This window comes from Thunnus thynnus, chromosome 14 (genome assembly GCF_963924715.1).
Source record: "Thunnus thynnus chromosome 14, fThuThy2.1, whole genome shotgun sequence".
Lineage (NCBI taxonomy): Eukaryota > Metazoa > Chordata > Actinopteri > Scombriformes > Scombridae > Thunnus > Thunnus thynnus.
The window spans coordinates 30,494,146-30,512,710 of NC_089530.1; the positions used below are offsets into that span (position 1 = coordinate 30,494,146).

At 39.3% G+C, this 18,565-nt stretch overlaps 1 protein-coding gene across 4 annotated transcripts in view; it reads left to right on the forward strand.

The window, feature by feature from the left end:
* Nucleotides 1-7,674: 7,674 nt before the first annotated feature.
* The window catches only part of LOC137197480 (reticulon-1-A-like), a 40,369-nt gene continuing 29,478 nt past the window's right edge, over nucleotides 7,675-18,565 (forward strand). Inside the window, exons 1-2 of one of the 4 annotated variants that reach the window (XM_067610925.1) lie at nucleotides 7,687-8,458; nucleotides 15,321-15,359. In XM_067610925.1, the coding sequence (XP_067467026.1) occupies nucleotides 7,909-8,458; nucleotides 15,321-15,359 (589 nt within the window). In that variant the 5' untranslated portion in view covers nucleotides 7,687-7,908. Of the gene's footprint in view, nucleotides 8,459-15,320; nucleotides 15,360-18,565 lie in introns of all 4 variants that reach the window. The other 3 variants (XM_067610923.1, XM_067610924.1, XM_067610926.1) reach the window with 3 other exon arrangements.

The window sequence follows — 18,565 nt, forward strand, 5'->3', positions numbered from 1 at the left end:
AGAAGGGAAAAGAAGAATAAAAGGCTGATAAAACCAGAATTAAACAGTAAAATGTCTTTTAAATTAGAGGCTGAGTTACAGCAAAGAAGCAAATTGATAAAATGGCAGCTTGCACAAATATGTTTAGCTGTTTTTTAAAACCAGTTACTGATATGTCTCTGTAGAAAATTCAGATATTATTACATTCAGATTAAATTTTAAAAATCATCTCTGCGCTCAAGTCAGCCAACCCCGCAGGACTGAATGACTACCGTCCTGTAGTCCTGACCTCCACCCTGCACCCCAGCTCCTCTCCACCTCCATCTTTCATCCCTTTACAATTACCGAGCACATAGATCTGCAGAAGACGCCATTAGCCACATGCTGCACACTGCCCCCTCTCACCTGGACATCAGCAGGGGAAACTACGTCAGACAAGACAAAAGAACTGCTGCTGGACTTCAGAAAAACCGACCAGTGGACCACCTACTGGAGAGAGTCAAAGATTACCTGGGCATGAGGCTCTCCGACAACTTTCCCTTCTCAAACCATACAGAGAATTAAAAGGTCAAGGCAGCACCAGTAGCATCTGAGGCAGCTGAGAAAGTTTAAGGAGTTGCCTGCAGTCCTTAAAGCCTTCTACACGGCTGCCATAGAGAACATCTGCTCAGGAAGCATCACTGCCTGCCCCTACAGAGGATGGTGCGCTCAGCAGAACAGATCACTAGGACGACCCTACCCACCCTGCATGACATCTACACCACACGCTGCAGAAACAAACAAATAACGAAGGACCCCACACAACCCCCACAACCATAAGTTCAGGCTGCTGAGGTCGGCAAGACGCCGCCGCAGCCGAAAGGCACGAACAGAGAGGCTGAAGAGACGCTTTCTTCTCCGTGCAGTCGGAATACTGAACAGCAAGAAATGACTCACTCGCTGCACCTTGAACTCGAATGATCATCATGCTGCTGCTGTTCCCTGAACTGTTTTACATTTTCTATTCATCTATTCACTTTCCATTAACACTTGATTACATTATCTGTTTGCACCTTCACATTACTATCCATCGTCCCTTTTTACTATCAGTATTAGTATTTGTTTATTTATTGGTATCACAAGAAACTTCCATATGTCAAGTAATTTTCCCCTTTTCTAGTCGATATAAGCTACGATATCGTCTCTTCAGGCACTGACTGGATCATTTCCTTGTTTTAACAACATATCAACATTTCTTGTTGGCGCCATCTTTTCCGTTTGGAGCCAGAACCTTCCAGATAAGGAGTGCGGCTCCTGCGGAAACATGATCCCGCTACCTCAGACTCAAGCTAACGCTAGCTTACTGGGAACACCAAGCACTGCACACTTAAGCTAACGTTAGCTACTTGTGTTAACAGGGCAGGTATTATAATCATGTAATATTAAACTTAGTGAAATATTACAACAATAGTCTAACTCAGTGTGAGTCCTGGAGCCAGCTGTCAATCACAGCTGTCAATCAACGCCTACACAACTAACATCAAAGCTACTATAAGTCTTCAAATCTTAAAAAGGAACAATAATTTCCAAGATGACCACCAACACACTTATTAGAGGGTCTGAATTTAGAGATTGAGACCAGAATGACTCATTAAAAACAATGACTGACTCAGTATTTCTAGAGAGAAGTTGAGGCTTTTTGAATGGGAGTCAGTTGGAGCAGCTAGCAGCCGTCGGTGGAACTTTAAGATCCTTCAGCCTCAAGACGTGGAAGCTGCAACTCTGAGCTTCAAACTGGCTCCAATGAAACCAATGTCACACCTCGCTACGTCCATCTGTATATACAGTCTGTGGTTTAGACCAGGTACTCGGTGGTTCAGACCACTGCTGCTGCTGCTAAGAGGGAAAATGGTTTAGTCCAAGTCACAGGAGCAACAAGGACTATTACAGCTCAAATTCATGGATCAAAGTTCACTAAAGTTGAACTTGACTTGTTTTAAATGCTGGTGTGACCTGTGGGTCTGCTGTAGTCTGCATTTCTGTCAGACAGCATAAAAGTAAAGAAAACAGCTGAACATGTGAAAAAAAAACCTGGACCATCATCAACAGGAAGAGAATGAAGAGTCACACTGGAGCTGTTTCACTTGACTTGTGACCCGATGAGGATGTAAACACTGCGGTGATGTTGCCTCCATGTTGCAGCAGACGGTCAGTGTTTGTACAGAGTGTAGTGCTGGAAACAGCCACAGTCACCAGCAGCCTCAGTCACTGGGAGGACTGAGTCACGACCAGCACAGATGTGAGTCACTGTTCATGTGACCTGTTCACACCTGTCATTTCTTGTTGCCCTGCATGGTCAGGGTTCTGTCTTTATGGCGTCTTTTTGTCTTCATTCTGTAAATTTTATCACTTCAGGTTTCAAAACATCTCACCAAAGGACTGCAGTTGAAAATCAGCCAGCTGACTAACACTGGCACATTTACAGAGATGTTGATTAATGTGTGGTAACGGTAAATGGACTACACTTATATAGCTCCTTTCTTTTCCGACCTCTCAAAGCGTTTTACAAGACGTGTCAACATTCACCGGTTCACACATACATTCATACACTGATGGCAGAGGCCGCCATGCACCAGTGGATCTAATCTAATGCACATTCACACTCACACACCGCTGGCACAGCCATCAGGAGCACTGTGGGGTTCAATATCTTACCCAAAGACACTTCAACATGCGGACCGGAGGAGTCGGGGATCGAACCACTGATCTTCCGATAAGTGGACGACTCGCTCTTCCTCCGGAGCCACAGCCGCCGTGTGTTGTCCTCATCAATAAATAAATGAAGTATATCAGTTTATCTGAACTCTCCTTCTTGTTCACCTCGACTGTCACTCAGGTGAGAGTGAAGATATTAACATGACTGATATGAAAATGTTTCTGTCCTCTAAAGTTGTGCTCAGATTTTCACTTTTAGTCTTTTTTTTAAGTCAAGTACTTCACTTAAGTACAGTTTTGAGGTACTTGTACTTTTTCCAGTAAAGTTTGTAAAGCTTCCTCACACCCGAGAAACCTCAAACACCGACTTTCAAACCCTCAGAAGTAGTTTCAGTATTTCTAAGCGTGCAGATCCTGTCAGTCATTTCTCCCTTTATGAGAGTAAATCCTGAGTTGCAGAATGATTACAAAGCACATTTATGGTTGTGGTTGTTGAATCTGTGATGTTTCCTCTACTGCTCAAATCTCCGTGTATGTATTTAATGTGTGACATAAAAATCTTAAAGATTTAGTCATAATACACCTTTTCCAACATTAATGCTTCATTAATATGTAATAAATCTGATTTTTCTGATTTTCCGAGACAGTTTGTCTCACACATTATCATGTGTTGTCCTGCGTTATGTGTGAAACAGCCATATATTTATATATATATATATATATATACTTACAGACATATATATTTACATGTTATATATAGACTGTGGCCTGTCATCAGTATGGCTGTGTAACTCTACACCTCAGACTGGAGTCGAGCTCAGATCCTCTACAGCTTCATGCTTCCCTCCAGCACCACAGTTTCAACTCACACGTTCTCTGAAGGAACTTTATTGATTATATGTAGAATATAAAAACTGCAAGTATACAATATAATATAAACCAGGCTTTCTTGAAGGTAATAATCATATTTTCCCAACTTCATTTACAGTTTTTCATTGTGTCGAGTTAATTTTATCACCTCTGAATGAGACGTTATCTGACAAGATAATAAAGAACGATTACAATCTGCCTGCAATCAATCTGGAACGATACTGGAGAGAGTTGATTGAAAATTAAATTCATGAAAGAAAGGTAATATCTCTGATAACCATCTCAACTCGACCAGAAATCTGATTCTGTCGTCCAATCATGTTTTATCCAACTTTTAAAAATTTCAAACATCAGGTAATTTTTATTAGTTAGGAACTTAAAAACAGTAATTCATGTATTAATTTAATCTCGGTCAGATTACTGCAATGCTCTCTACTCATAAACTTCAACTGATTCATAATGTCGCATCCAGACTCATAACCAGCTCCAACAGGAGGGAACACGCCCTCATCGGCTCTCAGTCCAGTTTAGAGCGGATTTTAACATTTTAATGATCAAGGCGTGTAGGGGGTTAAAACCTGAATATACAGCACTGTGCAGAAGTTTTAGTCACTTTAGATGTTTAGATTCTTCTCTATAATGTAACACCATCAGGGAGGCGTCTGATCATCTGCAGCATGACAACGAGCCCAAACATCCAGCCAGAGTCATAAAGATCTATCTCCAGTGTCTGATCTCAACATCATAGAGTCAGTCTGGGATTAACAAGAAGAGACAGAAGAACTGCGGAAACTTCTCCAAGATGGCAGATCAACCGACCTGCCGAGAACCTGAAACACTGTTTAAAAGACAAAGCTGCTCACTTTACTCAACTTTGCATCAAGTTAACTGATAAATAAAAACTATTCATTGAATAGTTCATTCATTGAAAGCTTCCTGGCTTTACTTTTAGCGCCTCAACCTTTTGCACAGTTCTGTACAGCTGACCTCTTGACCCCCTGCGAGCCTGAATGCAACCTGAGATCCTCTGGTAGGAGATCGTTCCTGGCTGCTCCTCGGTCAAAACTAAAGATGGAAAAGGTGACAGAACCTTTTCTGTTCAGGCCCCTCAGTTGTGGAACGACCAGCACACACTGTCTTCTTTAAGTTACGTTTAAAAACTCACTATTTTAGACTATTTCACTGATTTTACTGCTGGTTTTATTATCTTTCATTGTATTTTATAATTTTTATTATAATATTTTATTCATTGTCAGTTTTTTATTGCCTTTTTTAATATTATGTAAAGCACTTTGTAAATAGTGCTATATAAATCAAAGTATTATTATTATTATTATATGTTTTTGGGACTGCCCCAAACTGCATTGCTTATGGGAGAGAGTGAAGGTGGAAATAAATACTTGAATATCTCAAATGTATACTTTAGGGAAGTTTCATACAGACATGATGGATAAAAATAAATATAAATGCTCAGAGTTCTGGTACTAATAGAACTAATAGCCCATAAAGTTTTAACCATTAATTGGCTTAAAGGAAAACCCAGAAACTCTGGAGCGATGGAAGCAAAGGTTGAAAGAAGTAAATTACAAGGACGCTTGTAGAGAAAGATGAACTCCTGTAAGCATCATAAATCTAAACACAAACTAGATGTCTATACTGCATATTTAAGTCCAGAAATGAAGGTATGACGATGGTTTATTTAATCTATCTTTGTGCTGTGTGTCTACTTTCCCCACCTTACTTATGTCTTTGTTTATATACTTTGTTGTATTTTATCTCATTATTTCACCTGTGTTTTCAAAAATACTCATGTAAGACAGCAGAATGTTTAAAGGGCAGGTTCACAAATTTTCAAGTGTGTCTTAAACCAACAGTCAGGAGCCCAAATGAACATTAAAGCTGTTTTTCTTGCTGTAATCATTCCTCCTGTTCATACTGACTGTTAGAAGATCCCTTCATAATGACCTTACAATGGAAGTGATGGAGAACAAAATGTATTTAAAAGTTTATCTGAAGCTAATATGAAGCTTCAGCGTCCAAATGAGTCAAATCAAGTAGATATCTTTCAACGTTACAGTCTTTTTAGTGCCAAAGTCCCTCTTTTTGTTACTATACTTCCACCTGCAGCTCAACAGGGAAACACTGTCCGAGGAAACACAAAGAGGGAATTTGATGCTAAAAAGACTGTAAATGTGTCAGATATCCACTTGATATGACTAACTCAGACTGCTGAAGCTGAATAGAAGCTTCACACAGACTTTTAAATGCATTTTTGCACTTAATTGTCTTAAAAAAAACTTGAAAAATTGTGAACTTATCCTTTAACGATATGTGGGACTTGAGTCAAGGACTGCATCTGTTTTTTTTTTTATCTAAACAAAAGTTGAAATAAATAAATAATTCTGGCTTTTCACAATAATAATAATAATAATAGAACAACACTAGTATTTGAATATATTTTATACTTTACAACGTTTGTTGTTCCAATGCTGGTTGAAATTTCAGTGTGTTTCAGTGATGCTGACCACAGCTAACATCTATATATGTTGTTATCAAGTTTCACAAAAAAGTAGGCAGTTAAAACTACAATTCACAGGTGTCCTGAAAGCAGCATTTCTCTGCTGCTGACTACTGAAATGTGAAACCGCGTCATTACTTGTTCTCGGTTGACTGATATATTGCCTCAGGATTTTTTGTTTCCAGCTTTTTTGCAACACATGTTCTCTGGTGGAAAGTTACTAAGTACAGTTTTGAGGTTCTTGTACTTTACTTGAGTATTTCCATGTGATGCTACTTTCTACATTTCAGAGGGAAATATTGTACTTTCTACTCCACTACATTTATTTGACAGCTTTAGTTACTTTTCAGATGAAGATTTGACACAATGGATAATATAACAAGCTTTTAAAATACAACACATTGTTAAAGATGAAACCAGTGGTTTCCAACCTTTTTGGCTTTTGATGTCTTACAAAAAGCAGTGTGTAGTCGGGGTCACATTTCACATGTCTATGAGTTGTTAACAGCTCCACCAAATAGTGATTTTTCCCTCTAAACTTCTCACATGCTTTCATTTCAATAAATGTTCAAATGATCAAATATTTCAGCAAAAATCAAAGATTAGAGAAAAAGTCCAAAAACTGAAAACAGATTTGTGTATCAGAACTTTGTTTTTTCTTCTTTCCTCTCCCATTAATCATCTCACCACCCCTCAGATTTATCTGCTGACCCTTTGGAGGGGCCCGACCCCTAGGTTGGGAACCACTGGACTAAACTAGCTAACTGTATATAAAGTAGTGTAAACTAGCTCCACCTCCAGCAGCTACAACAGTAACATGCTGCTCTAACACTGATGCTTCACTATTAATAATCTAATGATGTCATATATAATAATATATCAGTCAGAGGGACCAAACCACTACTTTTACTGCAATACTTTAACTACATCAAGCTCATAATACTTATGTACTTTTACTGCAATACTTTAACTACATCAAGATCATAATACTTATGTACTTTTACTGCAATACTTTAACTACATCAAGATCATAATACTTATGTACTTTTACTGTAGTAGGATTTTTCATGCAGGACTTTTACTTGTAATGGAGTATTTTTACATTGCTGTATTGGTACTTTTACTTAAATAAAAGATCTGAATACTTCTTCCACTGCTGCTTAAATCAAATCACCTTCATTCTGTGTAATGACAACTTTTACTTTCAATACTTTAAGCACATGGTGTACTTTCACCTCAGCAGTGTGACTTCTACTTGCACTGGAGTATCTTCACATCATGACACTGCCACGTTTACAAGTACAAGTACAAGTTGTGAGTATTTATTGTACGTTAGTACTTCGTGTACTTGTGTGATATTTCTTAAAGTTGGAGGGTTGTCTGTAGAAGAGAAGCAGGAGGAGTTTAGTGTAAAAAAAAGTTAAAGTTATGTAATAACTGCCCTGCTGGAGCAGAAGTTGAGCCGAGCAGTTCAACTTTCTGCTCCTCCTAATTTTTTTGTTTGAAAGAGGAGGTGTCCTATTACACTTGACGCGCTCTGATTGGCCACAGCTCCTGACAGTAAGGGGTGAAGCCACAGGTGATTGGTCAGCGGAGTTCCCCCTCTTCTCCTTTTCAACATCGCGGTGTCCATCTGGGTCTCGGGTCCGACTCTGGTGACTGTCGTGTGGCGCACTTGTCCAACTTTATCCGGTGTGAAAAGACGCAGGCTTACCGGAGGGAGTTACCGGCGCCGCCTCAAGCTCGTCCCGGTGGACTTTTTTGTTACACGAGACGAAAAACGACCCGATCGAAAACTTTTTTTTCCACCTCAGGAGACAGTTTGGGAAAGAAAAGGCAAAAGAAAAATGGCAGACAGCGAGGAGCAGCACGTCTCTTCCAGCTCTGAAGCGCTGTTCAGCGACGTGGTGCACCACTACCAGGCCGAGCCGGAACCGGAGCAGCACCGGCCCGATAAGGACCTCTTCAGCATGGATGATATCGTGGACCTGGTCGGCGGGGCTCAGGACGCCCTGGAGCGGCACATAGCAGAGGATGAGTTCACAGAAACCCCCTATTCTCCCCCAGAAGAGCCGGTTATGTTCCAGGAGCCTGTCCGCGTAACTGAGCCGGAACCGGTGTCAGAGGTGAAGCGACCTGAACCAGAGCGTGAGGTGGAGACGATATTCCCAGACTCCACCAGTTCCTCTTCTGTTCCTCCCACGCCCTTAATTTCATTTGAGCCTGAAGTTGTCGCACCCAAAGCAGAACCAGAGAGCGCAAAGATCGTACCGGAGCCAGAACCAGCCCCGGAGAACGACGCCCTCCCCGCTGCGGAGCCCCGGAGTGCAGCGCCATCCCCCGCAGAGGCAGCACAGCAACCTGCGGTGACGGAGGAAGCACCGGCTCCGGCATCATGTGAGTGTCTCAACCGAGAAAATCGCAATTAATTCATGTGGGAACCAAATTTTAGCATTTAAAACAGTTCAATAACGAAGCTATTTATCATCAGTTTGGGTGAAATTTAGTTGAATTTGTATTTTTTTTTTTAAACATTTTTAGCAGTTTATATTCATAAACCGGGTTAGCATCGTCCAGACGCCGACATGCGGATAAACAATAGGGGGCGAAACGCCACCTTTTTATCGATTTAACCAACTTTATTCACCAGTTTTCGTTAAATAATGTTGAAATGTGGTTATTTTGTGCATAATCTCAACGTTTCTGCGGTCCGGCAACGATCAGGTTAGCTGGTTAGCGGGCTACTGATGCTACCTGAGCGGATTCATCATGAAGCTGCTGTTTGACGCTTGCATGTGCTCTGAATGAGGAAAAAAACAGTTTTAACCAGATATGTATATATATATATTAATATAGTTTAAATAAAAGAAATGTTTTCTCTCTTTTTTTGGACATATGACCGGTGAATGAGCTAGCAGGTTAGCCCTGGTTTTGCTGTGTTGTCAGGATGCGGCCCACCTGTTTTGACAAATAAACGACAGGAAGCTGCATAAAGAGAGCAATATTTCACTATTTTACACTTCAGCGACGTATTAAGAACTTGCTTCTTTTACTTCATGTCAGTCACGTATTTCTTAGACATTTTACCGGAATATATTTGATTGATTTCTGCGTTACGGATGACATTATTGTGTCAGACTGAGCAGCGCCCATCTGCTCCGTGCCCAACGATAGTTGCTACTGGAGTTCCATTATCGGACACGTTTTACTTGGGATTCATTTGTTCAACCGCAAGCAACAAATAGATTAAAAAAAACAGCACTGAAAGGCTGACAGGTATCCGGATTACATCATTAACTTGTAATATGAAGCTCCAGACCGAGGCAAACATGGATGGTATGAGGTTTCTCCTGCTTGGTGTCGGTTATCGGCACGCAGGTTGACTTCTGTTCCCTCAACATGAGGGTTAACATCAGGCTGAAATAAAATGAAATGTGATTCACATCAGGGAGATGAGACTGTGTGAGTGAAGAAAGATGTGGTACGTCAGACAAGGAGTTGTCCGATAATGGAAGCACACGCATGTTAGCAGCAGCAGCAGCAGCAGCATGGTGAACCAAAGCTGAGATTAGTCACAACAAAGGAATCCGCTCTGCGTCCACTCCCTGTCTGCTGCCAGCATTTCCATATTATTTTTATTATCAGACTAACTTCACCGTATGAAATCAGTGTTATTTATTCTGTTTCCGGCTTCACTCATTCACCCCTCCTCCTCCTCTTCAACCTCATCTCCACCCAAACCAACACCCCAAATCCGACAACAGTTTAGCCTGAGAGGCCTGTGAGCCTCCTTGTGTCCTCTGTAATCCGTCTCTTGTCTTTCTGAGGCAGCATTTTTATGATGTTGGAGTGATGCTAGTTTCAGGTTGTGCATATTCTGAGCTGCTGCTGTTGATGCTGCTGCTGCTGCTGCTGCTGTTGTTGTTGTTTATTGAGATGTAGCAGATAGCAGGTAAACAGGCCTGTCTGGCTCCTCCAGGCATGTGAAGCAGGCAGGGTGGGGCTGCTTGGCAAGGCCACTGATGGAGGTGGATAAACCATGAGCTCCAGTTAAAGCGCCGCAGTCACCAGTCTGAACAAAAGACGGATGTATTAAAAAAAAAAAACATTCATGTTTCCTCCCTTTTAGAAGCATTATTACAGTCTGATTGAGCTCTCTGTTAATTTTGGTATTTATTTCCTCTTTTCCATCATCTTTCTGCTTTATCACTCGTCTCTTTTACGTTGCTTTTTTTTTTTTGAAAGTTCTGCTCATAAACATTTGAGTTAAGCTAAATGGACCTTTTTATGAATGCTGGTGGTGGTACGCAGATTTTTTTTTTAAGTCTGGTTATTTATATATATTTAAATATAGTTGAATATTATCCATCATTGTCTCTCTGTATCATCTTATCCTGCCCAGATGTTTTTTTAGGTTAGGCTTAATTAGCATATTAGGTTCATTTCTAGGACATTTCTTTGAAAGATTGATGTCGTTTGGTAGTTTACATGAAATGTGCTCATCAGAGTTTTTAAGAAACAACCTAATATGCTAATATTTACTGTAACACGCTGAAAACATTTTCACACAAAAAGCATTTTCATCAGTTTCAGAATTAAGTCTAATTTATTAAGAGTTTTTGCAAATTAACAACTACGTATGAACCCAAATAGAATGAATCAGCACTTACCAGCTAAACCAGTCGATTAGCTTGTATAATCTGGTTTTTACTCGGCTTGTAACGGTGCTCAGTGAAGTTTCCTCTTATATTTCTGCTGGTCCAGATTTGAGGTGTGTCAGCAGAGAAGCTGCGTCCTCCATGTTTTTATGGGTGTGGCACTGTGAGAGCAGCAGTCTCTCTGAAACATGTGGTTTCAGTAGCTGTGCGATACAAGCTGCAGCTAACTTGTTATGAAAGGATAAGAAGTTCGTAGTGATGAACCTACAGTGAATTATCAGAGACTCTGCAGCTCCTCTCGGCTTTACGGAGCTTTATAGTGACTTTCAGCTCATTGTTTATCTGTCCGGCTGCCAGAACTTTACTGTTCTGGTTCACTCTCAGTGTCTCATAGCGTCGTTTTCAGAGTAAAAGCTGTAAAAAGCCGCTGAACACTACCTGCTCAGCACCAAACTCCACCAAGCTCCTGCTGGCCACCAGTTAACGCCACTCGGAGCCTTTCACAGAGTCGTCATGATGTTTAGATTCTGCAATTCATTTATGCAGAACAAACAAGCAACAAAGCTTTGTTGTGGTTACTGGGTTTGCTTGTTGGACCGCTGCGCCACCATGACGCCCATTCTACAAATTTTGTACATTCCAGGATTGAACGTCTTTAAATAGGCGTCGGAGATATTTGTGGAGCGACGTTGATGCAATCAGTCTCCCTGGATCTCAGCTGGGGACAGTAACGAGCTGAATTAACGAGTCAACTGAGAAGAAAACTAATCAGTCACTATTATTAAATTTGATCATTTATTAATTGCTGAATTGAGAAACTGGAGCCTCTCATGTGATAGTAAATTGGTCATTTTTGGTTTATTTGAAGATGTCCACTCAGGCTGTAGGGAAGTGAACCAGGCATTTTTCACCATTTTTTTTTAAATTGAATTGATCAAACGATTAGTTGAATAATTGAGAAAATAATCATAGTAGAACCCTGATACCTTTTAGGTAACAAACAAAATTCACAAAGGATAAAAAACTGAGTATCAGGTCAGTATATTTATCTATTTTTACGTCTTCTTTGATGACATAGTTCCCTAAATCTACATTTTTCCAGGTCTAGTCTGGATTTTATTTGGACAAAGTTCTTGTACGACTGTTCAGACAACGTTCAACATTTAAGGGTTTTACATAAAAAATGTGTTTCTGTTTCACAAAGTAAAATATAATTTCAGTGTCAGCACTGAAAATCCTTTTGGCATTAGTTTAGAAAACTATAAACTCATAACCAGTAAGGCTTCAACTAATAATTCTTTTTATTATTTGTTTGGTTTCGTCTATAAAATGGTGAAAAAATGTCGATCGTTGTTTCCCAAAACCCAAGATGACGTCCTCGAATGTCTTATTTGTTCACAACACAGAAAATTTGGACATTTTCTGCTTAAAAAATGACTCAAAACAATTAATTGATTATTAAAATAGTTGTCAACTAATCGACTAATTCTAATATTCAGCCCCAGAAATGAGTCGCCAGCAAACACTTCCTCACATTAAAGATGCTCGTCACACATTAATTAATGATTTAATTGAAATAAAACCAGCCTCGATTCATTAAACGAGAGTCCCGCTGTGAGTTTACGTCACGCAGTTTCATGTCGTCACCGTAAAAAAGGTGTTTCAAGTGAGTTTCTGTCGCCGCCGTCGGTCCCGTCGGACAGCGTGTGACTGACAGGCTGGCTAATCGTCCGGCGCTCTACGATCTCTGCCGGCCTACATCTTATTTTTGGGTCACCTACATCCGTCAGCGTGTGTTTGCGAGGAGCTTGTGATGTGGTCAGGTGGATTAGATGGCGAGGGGGAGATGTCAGACGCACACACAGTCACGGAGGCTTAAAGCCGAGTGTGTGTGTGTGTGTGTGTGTGTGTGTGTGCTGTCCGGTGTTGTTGTTTGGTCCGTCTCCTGGTGAAGGCCGCAGATAAGTGGGGTTAAGTGCTTTAGAGTCAGACCTTCCTCTCAAAGCAGCAACACTCTCTCTCTCTGTTGTTTTTACCTCTGCCAACACAGCAGCTGGCTCTCAGTCCACAAGTGAGACAAACAACTAAATACGACGAGAACAACATGTTAATCTGTTTTAAATCTCACCTCTTAACGCCGCGATAAGCGCTGAGGTTTCCAGAGCTGTGAGGTGAAAGATGATACGTGTCTCCATGTTGTGCTGATTCATCCCATTCATGCTGACTTTTAGTTTTATATAAAAAACAAAACAGCCATTTTATCAGCCTGAGTTAACCACTGCATGATATAATTCTTCTTCTAGTGGGTTAAAAACCTCCACTGTCTCCAGAATTATTAAAAATCTCATTCCTGTGCTTCCCAGTGAGTTATTTTTAAAGCAGGTTTTAAATGTCTTGATACTCGTGTTATTTTCTGATAACTTACTCTGAGAAATATTAACATGATTTTATTCCATTAACAGAAGAAGCCAAAGTTCTCAAATTTGCAAGCAGTTTTTACGAGATAATCGTCTAAAATGAGCATAAATTTAAAAAGAATTTTAAGCTTTCAGTATCTGAAATACTCAACACTTCTTATTTTGTGTTTTATTGCAGATTTAAACGCAGTACGACATGTTTTCCTGTTTCTATGCTACATTATTATAAAACAGTGATTTGATGGTCAGATAATGCTAACATGCTAATCACAGGATGACTGTTAGCCTCCGCTAGCATGCTAATGGTCAAATCATGTAGTTATTTGTGATTTAGCCTGATTCATGCAGCATTTTGAAGATCAATAACGATATTCAAGAGTTTAAAAAAATCTGATGTCAGCAGATATATGTCAGGCAGAAAAAGAATTGTGACCAATATAAGTAGTGATCGGGTTTCACAGTGTAAAATTGACTAATCAATCAACAGAAAATGAATCCCTAACTAGTTTGTTGATGGATTAATTGTTTTGAGTGAATATTTTCTGGTGTCTTTAGTTTCTCTGACAGAAAGAAACCAGAAAATATTCACTTTAAGAAGCTGGAATCAGAGAATTTTAGCATTTTTTCTTAAAACAAGACTCAAAACGATTCATCGATTACCAAAATAGTCGGCGATTCATTTTTTTGTTGATTGACTAATTGTTGCAGCTCTATTGGAGAAAATAATTGGCAGATTAATCATTTAAGTCATCTTCAATAAAATGATGGTTCAAACGGTTTTACACTAAAGTAAATTAAATATATTTTGGGTTTTATCATGTAAGTCAGACAAAAGAACACATTGAACATCACATTGTGCCAAAAGATGAATCGATTGAGAAAATCATCAGCGGATTAATTGATATTAAATATAATCATTAGTTGCAGCACTAGTTAAAAGATCAGAAACATCTCACTGGGTTTCTGTTGTTAAATATAATAAATGACATAACTGTCATGTTAAATGAACCAGCAGGGGTGGAGATGGCACCAAAATAACCTTTTGGTTGTAAAATGTTTTAACTTTGATCTCATGAGAAGTAAAATGACGACAGATAAGAGTCATCGTTACATACTCGAGTGTATTTTAAAGAGACGGGAGGCAGCGAGGTCTTCGACAGGAATCGTACATTGAGTTCTTTTATTTTTACAAGATGGCAGCAGGTGAGTGGTTGGCCTGAAGCCATATATCAGTGTCAAGCTGTGAAGCCTTCCTTTAGGTCATTTATAGGTTGAGGAGGAGACAAATACCTCAGCGGGTCGTATGTACGGGTTACAGGTTTGATTCCCGCCAGAGGACGAAGGCGCGGCTTTGTTTAAAAAGGTTGAAAAAGAGCAGCTCGGTTCTTCATGAACAGGCAGGTTGATACATGAGCAGTAAGAATCTGGTTGAAATGAGGCAGACAAGATTGAACTGAGCAATTATCTTTATTATCTATTAATCTGCTGTTTACTTTCTTGATTAATCGTTTTGTCTATAAAATGTCAGAAGAAAAATACCTTTTTTATAATTTCAGGGTGACGTCTTCAAATGTCAACAGTCCAAAATACAAAGATATTCAATTTACTGTCAGGTAGGGAAAAAAAAAGACATTTGAGGACGTCATCTTGGACTTTAGGAAACACTGATCAACACTTTTCACCATTTTCTGACATTTTAGGGACCAAACAACTAATCGATTAACTGAGAAAATAATCAACAGATTAATCGATAATGAAAATAACGGTTAGTTTCAGCTTTACTGTCATGTGCGACAAAGAAAAGCATTAAATCGACACTTTTTGAAAAGCTGCAGCCAGCAAACGTTTGGTATTTTTGCTTAAAAATGGGTTACTGGTAACAAAAGGCCAAAGAAAATGTATAAAAGTTTCATCATCAAAGGATAATGAACATGTTCTCTTCTTTGGTGTTTGTACCAGTCAGAAACACATGAAACATCTGAATATCAGCAGTAACCGTTCATGTTCACCTCTGTAACTGTGGACGAAGGTTTACAGCCTGTCCTGTTTGGACTAAACCTAAAAACTCAAAGTTGACACGATCACTGTTAACTTGGATTAATGATGGCGTTGAATGGATATTAGGATCCTGTTGGTTCTCTTTTAAATCTTGTCTGAGAATGTGTGTCATTGGTTCAATCCTAGGTCTTCTTCATCGCTGGAACCTAAACCTAGACAGCAGAGGTAACCAAACGAACCGGCCTGAGCTGAAGAATCATTTTTACTTTAATCATAATCAGATTATCAGATATGACAATAAATATGGTAATCACACTAATAAAATACACCTCTACTTGTGATTTATTGTAGATTTTTTATCTCCAGCTTGACTGTGATTGTCAAAGCTTGGACTGATTCTTTACCTCCTTCCATGTGAAACCTGTGTTTGATAATATGATCGGAACTGAAGAAGAAGAAGCCGACCGCATGTCGTAACTTATTATGTTTTAAAGGTGAACTCCATCTATTTTCTACCTCAGTGTGTGTTTCCAGGTGTTCTCTGTATAAAAAGTAGTATAAATAAAGCTTTTTGTGTGTCCAGCGGGGGCTGATGATGTCACTGATGATGTCACTTGAGTCAGCTTCGGTTGGAGTTGGACAGAAGTAGAGCTGCAACGATTATATTGATCACCAACTATTTTGATAATCAACTAATCATTTTTTAAAAGATCAAAAAGCTGAAATTCTCTGAATGAAGACGTTTGATGACGTCATCTTGGACTCTGAGAAACACTGATCAACATTTTCCACCATTTGTTTTAACTAATCAGTTAATTCCCAATCTCTGTCAGAACTGTCGGCCACAGAGTTGCATTGTGGGTAATGTAGGCACTAGGTTTTCACAAGGAAGAAGGAGAATAAAAAAAGGTGATATCTGTGGTTCTGCTGCACCGATGTTCATCCTTCTTATTGAAAACCGTCCATCATGAGTCTGATGTTTTTAGGAGTGAAATGATAAATCAGTTGTATCTGAGTCTCATAACGCAGCCTTCTCCAGTCTACCTTCAGAGATCCGGTGCCTTGCTGCAGAGCACTTCTCTTTTCTACTCGTCTCTTCTTCCTGTCTGTGTTGTCATGACATGTAATGACTTTGGGGATTAAGTCTTCAGACTTCAGCCTCAGAGAAGGTTGAATACTTTGGGACTGTTTGAAGAAGAGGAGATCATTTATTAACCTGTTGCAAAGCCAGTCCATAATTTAGCTTCACTGATTGACGTCATGATGAATCAGCTTGAGGAAAATGTCATTTAAACTGTACAGTAGATAATTATCCTGTTACATCAACGTTAATCTTTGCTCATTTTCATACTAACTATTGCAAAAATGCACCATAATCCACCAAAATGAGTTTGCTAATAGGTTTGAGGGAAGATATACGCCACACAGTCAGTCATACTTCAGTTTTCATCTATAACTTGTTTTAAGCTGTTGTTGTGACCTGCCAGTTTGGACTACTTGATTTTTTTTTTTTTTTAATGTCCTGCAGCCTCATGAAGTTGTCTGTTAGTGTAATGGAATTAAGTTGATTTGGTAAAAGAACCAGAAATAACAAGGATTCCTGTGTTCAGCATGTTGTACTTTATTTATTTCAGTTTAATTCGTCTTTATAAGCCAGTTGTTGTTGTGTTTGTTTTTTTTGTGGTTGAACGTTGTGACTTGCACAGTAGCTCAGAAGTTTCCTCTCTTGGGCAACATCTATGATCAAATCACTGAAGTCATGTTGACATGACAGAATGTGCTGTACTTATGTTAGCTGTGTAACCGGCGAGGCTTTGAATATATTTCTGGTACAACACTGTCTCTTCCCTGTGAGCTGCCTCTGTGTGCTTTCAGCCCTTTTTATCTTTCTTCACAGCACACTGACATGTCTGTTATGTCATGCTATGATTGCTTCTTCTCAGACCTGTTCTGTCTTCTCCTCTCTGGCGAATGAAATCTTTAAACAGGTTTTACGTACCTGAGAGAACATGTTGAGTAATTCAGTCATTATGAACGTGTCAAGCTCTTTAAGGAGTGTTGAAGTTTGATACCCTGCTTTAGTTCTCTGATACCTGGCTAGCCAGTTTTTCTGGGGAACATTATTTTCAAACTGGGTGAAGAAAACTGCAGGCACCCATGTGTCTGTCTTTGGTTTTCCATAACTAGACTGATGTAAGGCACAGAAGCTGTAATTAAAACATCGCTCCAGCTGGGAGATAAACCGTTAAATAAAACACAGCTTCGGGTCGACACATTTATCACGTCACTTGAGGTTTAGAGACGTGATTTCCACATTAGTTAGTTAAACTTTGTTAAGGAAATCCCTTTTGCAAGAGAGATCTGAGAACAGATTTCTAGAGCTGCACAATAATTTTCATTATTGATTAATCTGGTGGTTATTTCCTTGATTAAACGATTAATTATTTGGGCTGTAAAATGTTAGAAAATAGTAAAAAATAACCATTTTAAGTTTCTCAGTCAAAGATTACAACTTCAAATGTCTTATTTTATCTGACCAACAGTCCAGAACTCAAAGATATTCAGTTTACTACCATGTTCAACCAAAAGAGCATTAAATAATCACATTTGAGAAGCAGAAACCAGCAAATGTTTTGCATTTCTGCTTAAAAAATGACCGAAACAATTGATCAATTATCAAAATAGTTGCGGATTAATTTTCTGCTGACTATCAACTAATTACATCTACAAAAGATCACAATACGACATTCACACAGAACAACCATCACACACAATCACAAATATTTTTAATAAATATCAGTTAGTAAAACTTCATTCGTTCCAGTTGTGAGATGTTAATGGAAACCAGTCTGTCCCAGTTCAAAGTTTGTGTGAGGAACTTTTAAAGCCAACGTCTCCTGAATCGAATGGCGCTGTGGTAGAAAGCGTCCAGAGGTTTAAGGGTGGCGGCGGCAGCATGAGCATACAGGATATCTCCATAATCCAATGTGGAAAGTATTTTAGATTGAATAAACAAGCTCTGTTCAGCTAAAAGAATCCAATTTGAATGTTTTGTTTTTGAGCGAGATGTTCAACATGAGTTTTGTGGGACAATCTGCTGTCTAACCAAAGTCTTGAGTCTTTATAGTGCTGCACGATGTCAGTTAGTTTTCCATTTAGAGCGTGGATAGTCGTGCTCCTGTGAAATACAAACATTTAGCCTTTTTGGAGTCTAGAATAAGCTTTAAATCAGAGAGGTCTGGAGGTTGTTTGCAGTATACAAGATGGTTTCATCGACGTAAAAATGGACATCACAGCGCTGAGCTGGAAAATAAATATTATTTATATACAGAGCAAATGTCAGGGGGCCTAATATTGATCCTTGAGCGACACCTTTATCAACCGTTTGGGGATTTTAAGCCATCAGCAACAGTTTGAACTCTATGGAAGTG